Below are 19,258 nucleotides of genomic sequence, written 5' to 3'. Positions count from 1 at the left end.
AGGGAAACCACCAAAGGATAAGGCAGTAGAAGAGACTATTTAAAGGTCACTGGGCAGGCGTGCCTACTTCCTTCCGATATTCTGCTGGCCCCGCTCCAGGAGAGAACGGAAAATAAAATCAGTTTAAAAGAAAACATTTATAAATAATGTAAGGTGCTAGGGGAAGAAAAACAAACAAACAACCACAACTAATAGTGTTTTCTGCTTCTTTGTTTTCTCAATCTAGTTCCAGAAGGTTATAGGTAATGACAGGGGACTTCAAAAAGTTTATGGAAAATGAAACTAAAAACTACAGTTATAAGATAATGGGATTATTCCACAAACTTTTTTAACACCCCCCCCCATTCACCCCCAACTTGTGTGGAGAATAAACATGGGTAAACCAAGAGAAAGAGAGTATGCAATGAATATTACATTCCAAAGTCAGGTGTGGAAATCAGAACAGCAAACATGCTGAGGTTCAGACAAAGAAACTACACATATTCCCCAAAAGTGCTCATCCCTCCTCACCCACAGCCAGGCTCTCCCCAGGCTCATGTGCAGCTGTTAGCAGAGTAGAATCCTTATTCCCAGCCACCATGGTCGAAGCATGTCCACGCTGTGTGGAGCAGTGGTGGTGGTCTCCAAGCTGAAGGGCAGTCTGCAAAGTTCCTGGTGGCCCCTCTCATGGCTGAAAACCCCGTCCCATACCATTGCATTACTGCAGTCTCGCGTGGAGGTGTTACCACCTGGGGATCACTGGCTCCCAAAACTTATTTTCTGGGGCTGCTGTTTACCAAGGCTTTTATTTCTGAGGATTCAGTATAACCACATCCAAAGAGGAACCCAGATGCATGAGGAAGCTTCCATTCCAAAATACACAGCTGTCTCTCAGACTGCATTACAGACATTTAGGGTTAGGAACACATCATTGCTTCTATATAGCAACCCTCAAATGTTTGAACCACAGGCAGTACATTGCTGCAAGCGAAAAGGCACATGTCTGAAAGACAGAGGTTTAGAAAATATTTACAAAACTGTCCACCAGCATTCACCCAATGTGCCTTCCAAAACTCTGCAAAACCGGAAGACTCGCGGGTATTATGCAAGGCAGGCAGTGAAACACTTCTTCACAGCATCCCTAGGAAAGAAAAATACAAAGAAGAATGAACACTATAACCCCAGAAGCTCAGAAAAGTGGTAAACCCTCATTTAGAGTTTTCTGGGCACCCGGAGTAACATGATACAGAGTGAACAGAGCTTCGACTGTGGGGTCAGAACCACTTGGCATCAAACCCCAGCTTTGACATTTACCAGTAGCAGTGGCCTGAGAAAGTTTTGTATCCTGCTTTAAGTTTAAAATACCTCATTTGTGAATGAGCTCTGGTAGCATAGTGGTTACAAATCAGACTGCTAACCTCAAGGTCAGCAATTCTAAATTACCATCTGTTCCACGGGAGAAAGATGAGGCTTTCTGCTCCCATAAACATTTATGACCTTGGAAACGCTGTACAGGGTCACTGTGAGTTGAAACTGACCCCACAGTACATAACCACCACCACCTCCACCCTACAGGCCAGTTGTAGGAATTAAGAAACAGAGCACAGCCTAGAATATATGTTTAATAGCTTGTGGTTGTTGTGGTGGTATGCCATAGAGTCAATTCCGACTCACAGGTTCCTAAGAGAGGCTGGCGGGTTTGAACCACCGACCTTCTGGTTAACAGTCCAATCCTTATCCTACAGTACCATACTATGACTTCTAGCTATCGTTAAAATAAGAGTCCCTGGAAGGTACAAATAGTTAACACAGCTGCTGGAGGTGTGTGTCCATACAGAGGTACCCCGAACCCACATCTGAAAAACCCACCACTGAACACCCTGTGGGGCACAGTCCTACTGTGACACACAGGGTTGTCACGACTCAGCCAGCTCAATAGCAACTGGTTAATTACAGTTATCATTATAATCAGAAGGAAAAATCAGAATACATGCTGCTGTTGTTAAGTCCTGTTGAATAGGTTCCCACTCATAGTGACCCTGCAGAGGGTTTCCAAAGAGTGGCTGATAGGTTTGAATTGTGGTTAGCAATCCAGTGCTTATCTTACAGTGCCAAAGGAGGCTAATTTCTTAGTTTTTGACATTCTATATCTGTGGTGCTATATAGGAGTCCTGGTGTGGTGCTGTGGGCTAATGCATCAGACTGCAAAGTTGTTTGAACAGCAAGGTCAGTGGTTCAAGCTCACCAGGGTCGCTATGGGTCAGAATCGACTCGGCAGCACTTAACAACAACAACAATAGGATAAGCAAAAGGCCGACAGTTCAAAACACCAGCCACTCCTCAGAAACCCTATGCAGGTCACTCTGAGTAGGATCCAACTCGACAATACTTAACAATAACAATGTGTACTTTACTATCAACCATAATCACAGAAGCACTGAAAGCATTAAGTCAAACAGTCGCCTGAGCAAAAGCAACAGAAATTTTATAAGGAACATTTTCCAGGAGCTTCCTCACCTAGAGAGCTCTCTATAGGTGCTGAGCACTTCCTGAGATGCTACATTATCACTCTCATGGGTCTTTACTCTGAAATTCAGAGTAGAGAGAGAATGCAAGGCAAGTGGGTACTCAACAAACGACTACTCTGTTCAAGTAAATGCGATCTCCACCACTTGCTATGCCATGCAGCATGCGGATATCTCATATGCCAATTCTATTCCTTCTGTGTTTCCAGCTGCAGTTCCACTAAGGACACTGGAAATCACGCAAGGAAGGGAGGGGTGAGTGCAGCCATTCCCATGAGTAGGCAATGTATCTTAACATCAAGATAATTCCAGGATAGTGTCTCCTGAAATGCTGTGCTCTCCTTAAGACAGTTCATAATGCACATACCATATTGAAGGGTCTCAAAAGTCTGGCACCAAGGAACCTACCTATTTTGCTTAACCTGCTTCTTACAACTTATTTGATCACAGAACCCTTTTCTTCTGCATGAACACCTATCAACAGCTCAGAGCACTCAATTTTGTGTGGAACACTGTGGAGAAGGCTATTCCAGGGGAAGCTATAAAAATATGGTGGGGCCTTGCCTTGTGATTCCCTCCCTACTCCAGGAAACTGCCATCTGTTCAGCACATGAAACTCATTATTGGAGAGAGAAGTCCATCATTCTAGGCATCAATTGTAAAAAACGATTTAAAAACGCCATTCCAGATCAAGTCCAAAGCCCTAAAGAACGGTAGCAGGCGCCCAGGGCTAGTTCCATGAGTGAGAGACATGTGACTGCACAGGGCCCTGTACTAAGAAGAGCTCCACACCTGCCTGAATGCTCTGTTGTTGCCATCTTGAAATTCGAAACCATTTGAATTAAGGGGTCCCACATTTTCATTTTGCACTGGGTACTACAAATTAGACAGCTGGTCCTGGCAGTGTAAAACATGAGCAGGTTGACAAATATCTCATCAGATGCTCAGAATGCTCAGGGATGCTGAGCAGTGACGTGCTGCATATAAAAACCTAGCTTTTCAGGCCGTCCCTACCCATACTCTTGTTGAACAGACAAGCCAACAGCCTCCAAAAGAATCTAGGTCTGCATGGAGTATTAGACTGCCGTCCTCCTGGCACATATCCACAAAGTCACCCAGCTACCTGTAACCTGACGGACTTGTTAAGGTCTCATCTGAACGCTCCCTGAATCTTTAAATCACTGTCAGCAGCAGACTTAGAATGCACAGCACCTCTTAAGACTGCTCTTCCTCCTTCCGAGCTCACAGACACTGTTTCATTTCCTCAACAGTGAAGGGAAGCCTGCTTTTAGTTAACAGCTAATGATAGCCCTGGTAGCAGCAGCACAGTTAAGTGTTTGACTGCTAATCCAAAAGTTGGCAGTTTGAAGCCCCTCAGTGGGTCCATGGAAGAGAGACCTGATAAGCTGCTTCCATAAAGGTCACAGGCTAGGAAGCACTCTGAAGCAACTCTACTCTGTTACATGGGGGCTCTGTGTGTAGGAACTGATTCGGGTAAGTACCTAACAAGAAAGGAAAGTAGTGGTTACATATAGAGCAGGAAAGTAGTGATTACATATAGAGCAGAGTGGGAGGGAAAGACCATGTTGCTAACCCTGAGAGCCCAATCATTCAGAGAGCTAGATAAAGTGGCGTGGACGACGATCAGAACCTCAGAGCTGGCCAGGGCCTGTGGGGTGCTCTAGTTCAGTCTGCTCTGTTTGATCAAAAGGCATCTGAGTTGCCCAAGGTCACACAGATCATTAGGAAACCCTGGTCCTACTTGCCCTTTATAAGTTATTTTCTAAAATTTTCCCTATAGATTATTTTATGAAAATTTCTCATCAGTGTGATACTGAAAGAAACAAACATACACGCCCATCTCTTACTCAATGATATTCACCTTAAAAAAAAATATCTATTCAAAGTTACAGATTAAAAGAGTGATCAAGTACATATATGGACTACATATTGCAGTAGAATTTTCACCGCACCAGGCACTGGTGGAGCTGGGTCAATTCCCAGGATAACTGGTTAGAGGGAGGGGTTGAATAGGGAGGAAGAGAAAGTGAGTTGGGGAAAAACTGAGCCTTAGTTCACTAATTTATAAAATAGATACACAGCATTTTCTTGTTTCAAAGGATTGGAGTAGGATATAATAACATATGAAAGCACTCTCTGAGGTGCTGTAGGATCAGCACTGGAGTGCTAACCTCAATGTCAGTGGTTCAAACCCACCAGCCGCTCCCCAGAAACCATATATACAAGGTCGCTGTGAGGCAGAACTGACTCGATAGCATTTAACAGCAACAGCAGCATGCAAACATAACATCATTCACAAATGACAGAAGCTATATTTCTAAATACACAGTCTTACCTTGCAAATGGTATGAAGGAAAGGCTGTACCTAAAATGAAAAACAAAAGATCAAACTAAATGAGGGAGTGGGAGATTACACCTTTATGATAGTGATCACACTATAGGATACTTCACATTTATAACAGTAAAACAGCTATCATCCAACCATTTGGCACACAGATGACGTACATCTGACAGTAACACACACCAAGGCATGAAGCAAGACTAACGTGGTCTACGAGGCTGAAGGCTATATGTCAGCTAGGCTGGACCATGATTCTCAGCAGCGACATAATAATGCAGTTGTCCTCCATTTTGTGGTCATTAGCCATAGTCCCATAGCACTGATTTTCACATAACTACTTGGTCTTTGGAAACTGACCACGTCAGTAAGTGAGGAGTGGGTGCATTCAGTGGGATGGGCTTCTGAGCCAAAAGAGCATCTGCAGTGATTTAGCATCCAGATCCTCTCCCTTCCTTAATGCAGGGGACATGCACACACACATACACACATGCACACATACACACACTGTGCCAGGTTTATGGCCTGGGAGCAGAGGGAAGTGTCACTTGTGGCCAAAGAAAAATGGCAAGTGGCCCGTGTAGAGAGAGTCTCTATGACTTAAGCCTCATTCAGGTATTGCTTTAACCAAATGGCAATCACCTAAAAATCACCTAAGATTCCAGCTATCCAGATGGCATAGGAATCCTGTTCTGAAAAATCCAGAACTGATACCCTCAGTAGAATATAACTTTCATAACCCAATTGGGATAAGATAACTTTTCTGCTCTCCTGCTTTTTACTAAATTTAAAAGAAGCAAGAAAGAGAACAGAAAAGTGGAGGGGGTTGGGGGAGAGAAGAAGCACACATTACTACCAACTACTCAGTGATTAAAATGTAACAAAGCTATTGACTTTTCAGGAACCCAAACCCAAAGATGTCCTTGTGAATCCAGTTAGTTCAACCAGAAAGGAGCCATGAGGCAAGGAGCCTGTCTGTAACTCTAAAGAATCAGGCACATATGTGAGGCCTGGTGTAAGTTACCCTGAGAATGGCAGGCAGTCAGAATACATCAGTGTTAGACGCAGTATCGTCATTCACCTGCTCCCATATGAGTGCTGAGTCTTAAGAAACTATCTCCAAAGGAGGCCTCTAAGTAAAGGGGAATGTGCCTCTGAGCATTTGAGGGCATCCATTTCTTCCCCACAAAAGAAAACCAAAATATAAACATCAGGCATCAAATCAGGCTCTTTCTGAAGCTACAATTAAATGTGTGTTTCATAGTAAAATCAGACCACTATTCCTCTCCATAGCTTATATTCACCATGTACAGAAACTTCTTTACTTAGGAACATGGCAAATCCCAAACGGCAATTTGAAAGGACGCTCATTCACAAGTTCAAAATCATTAAAGGGAGGGGTGGATGAGTTTTAGTCTCAAGGCCCACCAAGCAGGAGCGTAGCTAATCTTTCAATGCTTTAAAGCTTCCATAGTCCACTTTTCTTTGTGGTGTTGTTGCTGTTGTCAGGTGCCATCGAGTCGGAACTGACTCATAGCGACCCCATGCACAGCAGAACAAAACAATGTCCGATCCTGGGCCAACCTCACTACCGCTGCCACACTTGACGCCATCAATGATGCCACCTGGCTGATCCATCTCGTTGGGGGTCTTCCTCTTTTTCTCTGACCCACCACCTTACCCAGCATGACATCCTTCTCCAGCGACTGTTCTCTCCGGACAATGTGTCCAAAGCAGGAGAGACAAAGCCTAGCCATCTTGGCCTCCAAGGAGCACTCTGGTTGCACTTCTTCCAAAACAGATCTATTGGTTCTTTTGGCAGTCCATGGCACTTTCAGTATTCTCCTCCAACACCACAATTCAAAGGCATCAATTCTTCTACGATCTTCCTTATTCACTGTCCAGCTTTTGTATCCATATGAGGTTATTGAAAATACCATGGCTTGGGTCAGATGCACCTTAGTCCTCAAGCTGACATCTCTGCTCTTCAATACTTTAAAAAGTTCCTGTGCAGCAGATGTGCCCAATGCAATACGTCGTCTGATCTCTTGTGTACAAACATTCTAAAAGAGCTTTGGTGGTGCCGATGGTTAAGCATGGGGCTGCTAACTATAAGGTGGGTGGCTCAAACCCACCCAGCTGCTCCCAGGGACAAAGCTGAGGCTGTCTACTCCTGTAAAGACACACCATCTCGGAAACCCTGTGGAGCAGCTCAGCTCTGTGAGTGAGAATCACCTTGGTGGCAGTAGGGTTTGGTTTCCATTTTCGGTAGACATTGTAGCAAATCTTTTCTCCCCAATAGATCCCCTGCATCTGCACTGAAGCTGTCCTAGTAAACAGCATCCTTGATGAACTTTGAAACCATCGTAGCAATGTCTTAGCAGCTAGAAGCTGCACCTGCCACCAGCTATGGTACAGGTTAGAAAGGATATGAGCTTCCAGCCCCTCTCGCTCTGCTTGGCCCTTGAGTGACAATCTCGTCACCAGAATTACCAACAAGCTAACAAACCTCCAGGGCACATGCTGACCCTGCAGGCAGACCACATGCTTTCCCTTATCTTTAGTCACTGTTCCTCATGTCCGCTGATGTTTCACTCTTTGTCCTGTTTGTTTAATGACTCATTCAATCACAAGTGGAACACTCATTTTTTTCCTTACCACTTTCCTTGATCTTTACCGTCAACTTAAATTACAAATCTATTTTTTCCAGACCTTACAATGCTTGCATTGTTCTAGTGATTGCTTTACATGATTGGTTTAGAAACATTTAAAGCCTCTCAGAATCAGCTAGGAGCCCAGCAAACAAATGGCAGAAACAAATAAACAGATTCCCATGACCACACAAGACCACTGATGCCATCTACTGGCAGTGGGCTGAGCCAACAGGTTTGTGCTCTGGAGTGTGACGTTCTGGCATTGATCTTTGAGAATCTCAAATCTGAATCCTACCCACACCATGCGGGGTTTTGTCTCCCTCATCTGCAGTAGTCAGAAATCTCATGTGGGAGGGACTGTTGAAAAGGTTACTTACCACGTCATGGCCAGAGACTGCAAAATGCAGAAGAGGAGGGCAAGTCCTTTGTTATGCCACTGAAAGAAAAATGATAGCATTACGTGAACGTGTGTGGTAAGAGGCATACATCAAAAAGGTTAGGAATAATTAAAGTACATGCTTACCCAAAAGGCAGAACACAGGGTAAGTACCAAACACAGCTAGAAGGAGGAATGACACATTTAGTTAATAGAATGACAACGTGGCAAGAAACAGACAACTTTGCAATTACTACCACAACCAGCTGTCTTTCATTTCATAGCATTCAATGCACCTGAGTGTGCCCAAATCTGACAGAGAAGCGAACATTCCATTGAAACTAACTTGTCAAGAAGGAATCTCACCGATTAGAAAGAGAAGAAAATCCTTATTTACTTTCAAGTTCACCTAGAGTCTCTGTCCAGCAAACAAGATCACATGTCTAATCCATCCATCTTTTCATTCAAACGTATGTTGATGGACACTTAACACCAACTTCTCCTGCCAAATACTAGGAAGTCCCTTGATGGACAGGACATATGAGGACAATAACCTGAGATGGCATTCTCACAGTCAGCAGGTCAGAGTGATTGGTTTACATGTCATCTAACACTTTCTTAGAAAGTCCTCTCTATAGTGGCCGGGCTGGTCAAGAACTGATGCCTGAGCCGTCATCCCTACCTTCCATTTTATCTTGTAGTAATGACTCAGTAAATGTGCTCTAGACATTCCCCATGTCCACCAATCGGTATGATGTTCTAAAGGAACCTAAAGTGGTCATGGTCTCAGAGAACATACCTATTATTAGAACAAATGAAACACAAATGCAATTAGTAAGAGTATCAAGTTCCAAAAGTTACAATGCTGATCATTCTAACAGGAGCCCACAGATCTCCATGCTGTGGTGACATGGTGGTGGTGATGGTAGTGGTCGTGGTGGTACTCATGGTGGTTATGTGCCTCAGAGTCGGTTCCGACTCAAAGTGACTCAGACCCTGTAAAGGGTTTCCAAAGCGGTAAATCTTTAGAGGAGCGAAAAGCCTCTTTCTCCCACAGAACAGCTGGTAGTTTCCAATTGCTGACCTTGAGGTTAGCAGCCCGGCTCGTAACCACTACACTACCAGAGCTTCTTGATCATTGTAACAGGAGTCCACAGATCCCCATGACAGGAGTTCATTATAATGGTCCAAAAAAGGTCAGTGAGACAGAAAGAACAAGACTGGAGGCAATGATGTCCAAGCCGGGTACAGGGATAGTGGGACATGTGAAGAGAAGACCAGCTTTAGGAAGACTGAGGAAAACTGAATAAACATGATCCCAAAGTCAGATGTTTGCTGTTGTTAAATGCCATAGAGTCGGTTCTGACTCATAGCATCCCTGTATAGGGTTTCTGAGGCTTTTAAATCTTTGTGGGAACAGAATTTCTCATCTTTTTCCCTTAGAGTGGCTGGTGGGTTAAACCACAGTCTGTGTGGTTCATATGGAGCCATCACGCTCCCCAAAGTCAGAAAATAATGAGGAAAAACGGAGTATATCTAAAAGACTAGGTAATCAGTCCAGAGACTGAACCCTCTTAGCTCTCTCTACCTGTGTGGCTTTAACCAGCACTGACTCCCAGCTCTCTTACTATAGTATATAGTAGCAGTTTAGCTAATTTCACAAACACCGCCCTGGCAATACCTGGCACTAACAGAAACATAAAATGGATAATTATTATATAAAGAAGGATGTGCCCTCCTTCCACAGTAATTATAGAAGGCAGGTAAATTCAAGATGAAGAGAAAAAAGAGGTCCTTAATTTTAAGAGGAAAAAAATTACATACAGCAGAACTAAAACCTTTCATTTTCGAAGTCCAGCTAAAAGGTAGGTCTTACCAGCATCACGATTGTTGCTATCAAACGTGTAGGCTCGAACATTCGCTTCAACTGTTTCATTGGTCCCATGAGGAAGATGGTGCTGAGAAACACAAACACATGACCATTTAGACAATAACAACCACAGTTAGGCAAGTGAGTCACCTCCCCATGGCCTCCCCAACATTACCTGTGGCAACAGCAGCAGCAGTGGGAGCTAACATTTGACAAGCTCTTACTCTGCCAGGCACTGTTGAAGGGCTTTTTTCTCACTGCTCTCCTTTAACCTATCAACAAGCTAATGGTGGTGGTGGTGGTGGTGGTGTTGCTAAGTGCCATCGAGTCAGTTCCGACTCATAGAGACTCTTTATAGGATAAGCAGTCCAGTGCTTATCCTACAGGGCCACACCAATGGGTTTGCTAAATAGTTCAGGAGTCATGGTGGTGTAATGGATTGGACTGCTAACTGCAAGGTTGGCAATTCAAATCTACCAACTGCTGCTCAGGAGAAAGATGACGCTGTCTGCTCCAATAAGGGTTTATTTTAGGAAACGCTAAGGAGCAGTTCTATGGTGCTCTGGTAGCATAGTGGTTACGAATCAGGCTGTGAACCTCATGGTCAGCAGTTTGAAACTACCAGCTATTCCTTGGGAGAAAGATGAGGCTTTCTGCTCCCGTAAAGATTTACAGCCTGGGAAGCCCTGTACAGGGTCGCTATGAGTCGGAACCTATTCCACGGCACATAACAACAACAATAAGGAGCTGTTCTATACTGTTTTATAAAGTCACTATGAGTTAAAATTGATTCGACAGTAGTTAAGTTTTCATAGTTCTTTTGGACAACCAACTCACCCATATATTTATGCTCAGCCTGAACTCTACATTATAACCTTTTTAAAGTGTTGAAGAGCAAAGATGTCAGCTTGAGGACTAAGGTGAGCCTGACCCCAAGCCATGGTATTTTCAATAACCTCATATGCATGTGAAAGCTGGACAGTGAATAAGAAAGATCGGGGAAGAATTGATGCCTTTGAATTATGGTGTTGGAGGAGAATACAGAAAGTGCCATGGGCACATGGGCCAAATCAGGTTGGCCCAGGATCGGACAGTGTTCCGTTCTGCTGTGCATAAGGTGGCTATGGGTCGGTACCAACTCGATGGCACCTAACAACAACAACTTTTTTTTTTTTAAATAAACAAACAGTGCCATTGAGTCATTCCTGACTCACAGTGAGCCCACAGGACAGAGTAGAACTGCCCACAAGGTCTCCAAGACCGCAAACCTCATCTTCCTCCTGTAGGACAGCTGATGGGCTTGAAATGCCCACCCTGTGTTAGTAGCCCAATGCTTAACCCACTCTGCCACCAGGGCTTTAGGATGTAAAGCATCCCCAAAGGAGGAGGTCTTCAATCCTGGAGGGAGAGGGATATATTGGGAATAGCTTCATAGAAGGTGACTTTTGAGTAATATCTTGACTCTTGACAAATGAGTACGTTTTAGACAGAGAACTCAGCCTGCACAAAGGCACAAAGACATGTAGGGAGACGTGAGAAGTTCAGCCCGGCTGGGGAATAGACTGGGGTGAAGCCTGATCTGGAAGAGCCTTTCATAAGTGTTGAGGAGTTTGAACTTGACCTATAGAGAGGAAACAGGGAACCGCTGAAGGAGATTAAACCCACTGCAATCAAGTCAATTCTGACTTTTAGCAACACTATGGGACAGAGTAGAAGTATCTCATCGGGTTCCCAAGGCTGTAAATCTACAGAAGCAGACAGCCTCATCTTTCTCCCATAGAGCAGCTGGGAGATTCGAACCACTGAGCCCCGAATCAAATCAGATGCCCATTCCAGAGCATACCTTCTCATTATCATATCCTATTATCCCTTATAAGGAAGACCACAGAAAAATTGATGCTTTTAAGTTAGGGTGTTGGAGGAGAATATTGAAAGTGCCATGGGCTGCTAAAAGAACCAATAGACCTATGTTGGAAGAAGTGCAGCCAGAGTGCTCCTTGGAGGCCAGGATGGCCACACTGGTCTCTCATACTTCGGACATACTGTCAGGAGAGACCAGTCTCTGGAGAAGGATATCATGTTTGGTAAGGTGAAGAGTTAGAGAAAAAGAGGAAGACCCCCAATGAGATGGAATGGCCAAGTGGCAGTATCAATGGGCTCAAGCGTGGCAATAATTGTGAGTTTGGTCCAGGACCGGGCAGTGTTTCGTTCCGTTGTGCATCAGGACCAGGCAGTGTTTTGTTCTGTTGTGCATAGGGTCACTATGAGTCGGTACCGACTCGATTGCATTGCAGACCAGTGAGCTCCATGACATCAGGGAACAAATCTTACTCAAGAACCAGAACAAAGTGTGATAAATTCTTCTGCCCTGAGCATGTGAGTCAGTTGGTGAGCAAGATAGATGGGGCAAGAGTTCAGTTGCCTAAGGGGCACTCTGGCTGCAGAGGGTGGGTTAGAGCCGTCATTAGCATGGATGAGTTTGACTTGGGATGCTACTAAGCACACAGCAGATGGAATAGTAAGCATTCCATCAGTGGCCCTAGCTGATATCCGAGCCCAGGATGGTCTTAGAGTAATTAATGACAAGTAATTAATGACAAGCCATTAGCCTGGTGAGCCCTTTTGAAATCATCAAATCTGTCTCAGACAGCAGTAAGAGTACAGCAAAGCAGAGGCTCTTGTTGTAAACCCTGGAGATGTTATTCAACCTCTCCGTACCTTAGTTTCCTCAGACATAAAATCAGAGCAGTAATATATTTCCTGCTTTCTTCAACGGGTGTTTCAAAGGTAAACTAAGATGTACCAATAAATTTAGAATGACAGGAAATAAACGTGATGCATTTTAACTACCCCTTTTCTTTCCAAAGAAGCCCTTGTGGAGCTGTAGGGTAAGCACTGGACTGCTAACCACAAGGCTGGCAGTTCAAACCCACCAGCCACTCTGAAGTAGAAAGATGAAGTTGTCTGCTCCCATAAATATTTATAGTCTCAGACACACTATGAGTCAGAATCAACCCAATGGTAGTTTTGGTTGTTTCTTGTTATTGTTTTTTCATTTTTCTCTCCAAATCCTTAAAATTGCTGGATCCTCTCACTCCACCTCCCTCAAGCACAAATCACATCCATGGTCCCATATAATGACTGGTTCTTGTCGGGTTAAAATAATGGTTACCTCCCAAGTGATGCGATGTTACCAAAGGTATAAAACACTGCGAAGAGGACCAGTCCCTTCTTCGGCACCCATAGCAGAAGAGTCCCCTGGAAGTTAAATAACCAAAAAATGTGCATGTGAGCAACCTTCATCCCACAGCCACAAACCAGAGCACACTAAGGAAACCCCAGACCCCGCCACTTCCCTCTTCTGGCCTCCCTTCTCCTTCTTCTCTTATCCATGCATCTTAGTGAGGAGGAAAAGACACAAAGTGGAAAAAACGGAGATGATATTCTAAAAGAGAGGAGGGGGTAAAAACAGAAGAGGAGAGGGAAATCCTACCAGCAGTGAGCAGAGAATTCCTGTAGCAAAACACGCAATGAAGCCTTTTATTCTGGTACCCCAGCTTAATGATGATGCCTCAACAACCTGAAATTAAAAAAGAAAAAGAAAAGTATTACATATGTGTATCTGCATATTCAATTACCAAAAGCAAAGGAAGCCCATCATGGCACTTAGAAGCAGTATGTGAATTTGTACTGAGGGAAGCAGGGAACATGGAATTCTACACACTCAGAGCCACAAGAACTCTCACAAGTCATGGAATGCAGGTCCTTATCCATACATGAATCTCCTCTCTGGCAGCTGATAAGTTACCTAACCTCTGGTTGAACATTCTGCAGGTGGAAACTCCTAGCTTCCAGCACAATTCATTTCACAACAAGAAGGCAAGACAGCTAAACCCAGAGTAGCACAAAGTCTCTCTGCAGCCCAGGCAAGAGGATGACAGCTGTAAAGGCAGGCGCTTTACTGGTCCTCCATCCCAGGACTCTCCTCCTATGCATGTGTCATTCACTCTTGGGGTACTTACAGGGTGCTGGCATCAGCCCAATCACTCAAACATGAGACTAATCCTAGTTAATTACTATGCTCATCTTGATTCTCTGTTATCATGATTAACCCCTCCCCAGAGCAGAGTTCAGGGGAAGTCGTAATTAACAATAACAAAACTGTACCCAAACCAGTCTCAAGCCTGTGGGTATCTCTCAATGATTTTTTCTATGGCAAAGATGACAATCAAGTGCCTGCACCAAAGACCTTTTGTGCACTTGATACAAGTAGACACAGCTGCTCCGAGCTGGAAATGGACCGCTGACATGGAAAGGTGAAGGCTGCACTCTGTCCAGCCAAGGCCAAGCAGCCAGGTCCACTGTTCCCAGTCACGCAGGACTCACCGGGTGTGTCATGATGAACATGATGAAAGCTACCTGCCACATCTCCATCCAGCTGATGGAGTAAGATGGTGGTGGCAGAGACTACAAGAATCACCAGATAGACCACTCCCTCAGCCTTGACTGTTCCCAGCTCAGACACCTGTTGTCAGCCCCATCTTCAAACTTCCTGTCAAACCAGAACTAGAAGGGATAGCCCAGTGGCTCCCCTAGGTGTGGAAGACATTGCTACAATCTGGCTTAGTCTCCACTAGGGAGCAAGGTATTTAGGTCAGATTATCAAAGGGGGTTCTCTTCCTAGCCCCCATATGTTCACTCATATTGTAATTAGGCTTGTGGCCCAGGAACACACACACAGCACTTCTAGAGACATGTGACCCTGTGCAGAAAGGCACACTCAGGAGGGCAACATCCGTGGTGAGCAGAGAGTAGTATGACCTCACAGATGGGGCGCCTGGCTCCTTGGCAGGAAACCCTCTCCTTAAGGAGTCTGGTTTCCTAAACCCCTCAGGCAGGCCCTCCAAACTGAGCCAGGTGATGCTCAGTTACCAGGCTTTATTGGCGTCCCAGACCATCGGGTTGGCCCACTTCTGACTAACTTTAGCCTCCCACTGAAGAAAGACTAAAACCAAAAGTCACACTCTTCCTATTCATGCTAGAACCAAAGAACTTACCTTGCTAATGTGGAAAAAAGATCTCAGCTGCAAGTAGGGACAAAAGTGTGGTAGTGGAATTGGACTGGAGCTGAGACCTGATCACTACTTGGACTCAGCAGGGACCTTCAAAAAGATTCAACCTTTTTCTTTTTAACTTTGAAGAGAATAAGCCATAAAGTATCCAGTTCAAATTGTCTTCAGCATTTAAAGGACTAAAGAATCAACAGGATGATGCCATTCTAACCCTCAGAAAAAACAGCTTCACTGACAATAGGAAGTAGTGCCAGAAAAAAAAACACTTTTCTAGGCTCTACCTTTTGAAAGGAAAGTGACATTTTGGTCCCACAAGTCTTTCAAGTGTTTACTTTTTTTGTCAAAAGCAGAAGAGGGCTACTTTTCACCATGAAGGTTGTCCACTGTATGTGGAAGGTTCTTTAACAAGGACTTGGTCACAGGCAGGAGGAAGTTGTTTCACTGCTCCTAACAAGACTTAGGAAAGCAAAACACTTCTTTTTGCCAATTTATGAAAACAACCTCAGGTGGTGTAAAACGTCTCTCTAAATTCCTGGTTGCTGGAAACTGTGCTAGCAATTTTTGGAAATTAGAGTAGGTAAAACAGTACCTGGAAAGACTGGCTGGTTGACTGGCAGTCATGCACAAAAGTCCCTTTGACTCCAGGATTCAGGGAGAAAAGGAGGAGCCCTTGCCAAAAAGAGTCAAGCTAAAAAGTGTTCAAGGAAACAGCGTTGGTAAGCAGAAGAAAGTGAGAAAGAAATGCTGCTTTATTCCTGTCCTGTCAAAGCAAGGATCATTCATACCTTCCTTGTCCTTAACACACTTTCTTAATAAAACTAGAAAATCTTTACTTTCAGGAAGAAGTCCAGTGAAACTGACTTCATAATGCTGCGGTGTATCATGAAGATGAGGTACCAATCAGAAAACTCATCATGAGACTATTTATGACTATCACATGCAATTTCATACATTGGCAAAATGGAACTAGTTGTTTTTTTTTAAATCATTTACATAAAAAGAATGAAAAAAAGTTGTTCTCAGTTGAAAATCATTCCCTTCTGGTGACCTCTGACAGTGCATGGACAATGTGAGATTACCATACTAGTGCAAACATGCTAAAGGAGGCCCTGACCTTATATAAAAATGAAGCCAACAAAAACCCTGGGAATGCATTCAACCATCAACAAAATGCTTCCCAGAAGCTCATTCTGGACGGCCATACAGGAATGCACATAAATAGGAATCCCACACTCAAAAAAGAGGAAACTTGACAGCAATATTTTAGAACAAGAGAAGCACATACATTTAAAAAATAGATTTAATATACACTCAACCCTACGACATTTTAAAGCCCTTTGCTATGACCAACACTGTTTGTTTTAGCCAAAAACAACCTCAGCATTTATGTTTTTAATTTGTACTATATCATTCACTCTTGAATGTCTGTGCACCACTTCATTGCTGTTAGGTGACATCGAGTCAGTATCGACTCATAGCGACCCTATGCACAACAAAACTAAACACTGCCTGATCCTGGGCCAACCTCACAATTGTTGCCACGCTTGAGCCCACTGATGCTGCCACTTTGCCAATCCATCTCTCTGTGGGTCTTCCTCTTTTTCTCTGACCCTCCATACTGTTGTCCAAGTGTATACCATCTGCATTACCTCACTGTCCCTAAACAGTCTTTCCAAACCCCATGCTCAAGAGACTCAATAAAATGTCCCCTCCTTAAACCGTAACTGCTCATAAAAACTTGTTCACAGACTACAGGGGTATAACCCTTTAGTGAGTCTGAATATCAACTCCCTACGTTTTCTTAGGAACCATCTCAAGTTTGACACAGCAGTTCATAATAGAAGCCAGAGTTCAGGAATCAAGAACCTGTAAGATTACTCCTGAGCAGTGATCAATTCATAACAACATCAAGGAATACCCACGGTGCTGATGTGAAATGTCAATTATTAAACCTCAATCCCTTAAGCACTCAATTCCTATTGTGTTACCTACTTTAAGGTGAAAAGTAAGACAGCAAGTTTTACAGTTTGGAGATTTCATGGAGGGGATGGAAGTACCAGTATCATACAAAAGAAAGCTAAGAATTAAAACAGCAATATGCTGACAAAACCAGGAGAGCTGCTGATAAAAGTTGTAGAGGGAACAATTTAGACTTCCAGTGAAAAGAGGGCAGTATCATCTTGTCATCGTCCTCATTCCAAGAATAGGGAAACTGAATCCCACACAATACACCAAAAAGTAAAGAGAAATGTTATTATATAATCAATCCAGAAAGGAAAACGTTCAAACAAATGTTAAAAGGAAATAAAATTGGAAACAGGAAATAAAATTGATCCTGTATGGTTCTGGTGGTGGTGGTTGTGTGCCGTGAGTCAGTTGAATCCATAGTGACCCGGTGTCCGGGGCTGTAAATCTCAAATCTCTACGGGAGCAGAAAGCCTCCTCTTTCTCTCGCGGAGCTGCTGGTAGATTCAGTTAGCAGCCCAACTCTTAGGGAACTGGTGAGCCAGATTTCAGCGGAATCAAAACCTTTCTGGTAAACAAACGTGAAGGCAGCCTCACGAGGTACTAAGTGTCTCCAGAGAGTCTAGAGCGGGCAGTAAGGCCATACAGAGACATGTGACGGTCCCTAGCCTGGATGAGAGCAAGGCTTCACAGTGGAAACAGCTCTACAACAAGGCGATGTGCACAAGTCGGGGTGGAAATGTCACACTAGGGGCGAACACAGGAGTGGACAGTAAGCCGGGAAAGTTGTGGCCCAGCCACACACAGCCACACCCACCCATCAAAGGACCCCTGCCCGTGGTCTGTAGGGATGGGGCCCACCGCCTGGCCACCCGCCCTGCCACTCCAGAGACGCGGGTGGAGGGTGAGGTGTGGGAAGAGCAGGGAGGGCTGAAAAGCTGAAAAAGGAACAGGACAAGAGAGTAAATAAATAGATGGCCACTGGCCGGTGCAAAGTGCTGGGCCTCGACACCTGTGGCGGTGGGATGGGCGCCCTGGAGGAGTCTTGCTGGAAGGACAGGGGAAAAGCTGCTTTCTAAGAAATCTGCAAGTCCCGCTCGCTTCCTACCCACCATGCACAGGCACTGGAGGAGTTGAGAGCTGGGATCCGAGTCGTCCCTGCCCAGCAGTCAGCGCCCTCCGAGGGTCCCTCCGAGATCCCGGCCGAAGGCGTTGCAGAAACTGGAGGCGGATGGGAGAGCGCACTTACCTCGGAGAGGCCGCCCCGGTCCTCGGCGTCCTGCCCGCTCAGCACCTTCTTCAGCTTGTCCATCCCAGGTCTGGTTCCCCGGCTCCGGCCCCCGTCCCCGACCTGTTGCGCTAGCTTAGTGCACTGCTCTTTCCGGGTGCTCTGCCCCCGCCCCGCGGCGCCCCGCCCCTGGCCCCGCCCAGATACCTACCCACCTGGGCCGCGTCCTGCTCCCGGCATGCCCCGCGCGCCGGCGTCTTCACATTGCAAGCCTTCACAGGCTGGTATCGCTGGTGGGAGGTGCGACCGGCAGGAAGAGTGGGGGTTGTAGTCGACGAAACTTGGCCAAGCACCAACTTTGCGTCCGGCGCCGCGATCCCGCCGCCCTCTTGGGCCTCTATGTTGTTGTTGTTAAGTGCTGTCGAGTCGGTTCCGACTCATAGCGACCCTGTACAGGGTTTCCAATGAGCAACTGGTGGGTTTGAACCGCCAATCTTGCACCTCAAACCGACCTTGTGCATTGTGCCTTAATAGGTGCAGTCAGCTAACCCTGCGCGCCGACCATGCACAGGGCGTTTGATAAAGATGTTCTGCCCCTATAGTGTGGATCCAGGCTTGAAAACAAATGCTGTGGTTAATCCACATTGTGATTGCAGTTAAACTGGAAGGACTTTTTAAAAAATCACTCATACTGGAATAAATTTAAGCCGTAACAAAGCTTTGTGAAAACACACCACACAAACACTACTGAAATTCCACCTGGAAGATGAGGAAATGCATGGAGAATTATCTGGAGGAATAGGTAAAGCCGGTGAAGCTATAAGGAAAGGAATACTAGATTGTTTTGTGTTTGAGGGGGTGGCTTGTTTTCTGATGTTAAACCAGACACAAGCACTAATGAAAAATCTGTTTGTCCATGTAAGTTTCTGGATGCAGGACCTGGGGTCAAATCTTACAAGGCAGAATAATTTCAAGTCAGGAAAACATCCACAGATTATCAGGTGCACCACTAGATAGTCAGTTTTAGCCTCTCCCTTCCCCCACCCTCACACCATGATCACACACACACACAATCGAGAACATTTATAACAGCAAGAACGCTGTATCTAAGAGAATTTTAATATATCCAAGGGTTGTTTTTTTTTTTTTCTGTTAAGTATCATGAATCAACTATGCACGAGGATTTACACATTACACTTTTGAAGTTGGTTATAAGGCTACAATGACATC

General features: G+C 44.8%; 1 protein-coding gene across 1 annotated transcript; it reads right to left on the bottom strand.

Annotated features, from left to right (window-relative positions):
• Positions 1–1,080: 1,080 nt before the first annotated feature.
• On the bottom strand, positions 1,081–18,174 carry SFT2D2 (SFT2 domain containing 2). Its single transcript, XM_006872626.1, has 8 exons — positions 18,050–18,174; positions 13,257–13,343; positions 12,936–13,021; positions 9,770–9,851; positions 8,041–8,076; positions 7,895–7,953; positions 4,861–4,890; positions 1,081–1,120 (listed from the first exon to the last, which is right to left on the bottom strand). Exons 1-8 carry the CDS (start codon positions 18,110–18,112, stop codon positions 1,081–1,083), a joined length of 483 nt encoding a protein of 160 aa, XP_006872688.1. The 5' UTR covers positions 18,113–18,174.
• Positions 18,175–19,258: the final 1,084 nt, after the last annotated feature.

Source organism: Chrysochloris asiatica, unplaced genomic scaffold (assembly GCF_000296735.1).
Source record: "Chrysochloris asiatica unplaced genomic scaffold, ChrAsi1.0 scaffold00207, whole genome shotgun sequence".
NCBI lineage: Eukaryota > Metazoa > Chordata > Mammalia > Afrosoricida > Chrysochloridae > Chrysochloris > Chrysochloris asiatica.
This window is presented reverse-complemented; position numbering and strand designations above follow the sequence as displayed.

Coding starts and splice junctions, on each gene's coding strand:
- SFT2D2 (XM_006872626.1), bottom strand. CDS start 18,112: ATGGACAAGCTGAAGAAGGTGCTGAGCGGGCAGGACGCCGAGGACCGG. Junction 8,077..9,769: donor TAGCAACAATCGTGATGCTG/GTAAGACCTACC, acceptor TCCTCCTTCTAG/CTGTGTTTGGTACTTACCCT. Junction 7,954..8,040: donor CCCTGTGTTCTGCCTTTTGG/GTAAGCATGTAC, acceptor TTTTTCTTTCAG/TGGCATAACAAAGGACTTGC.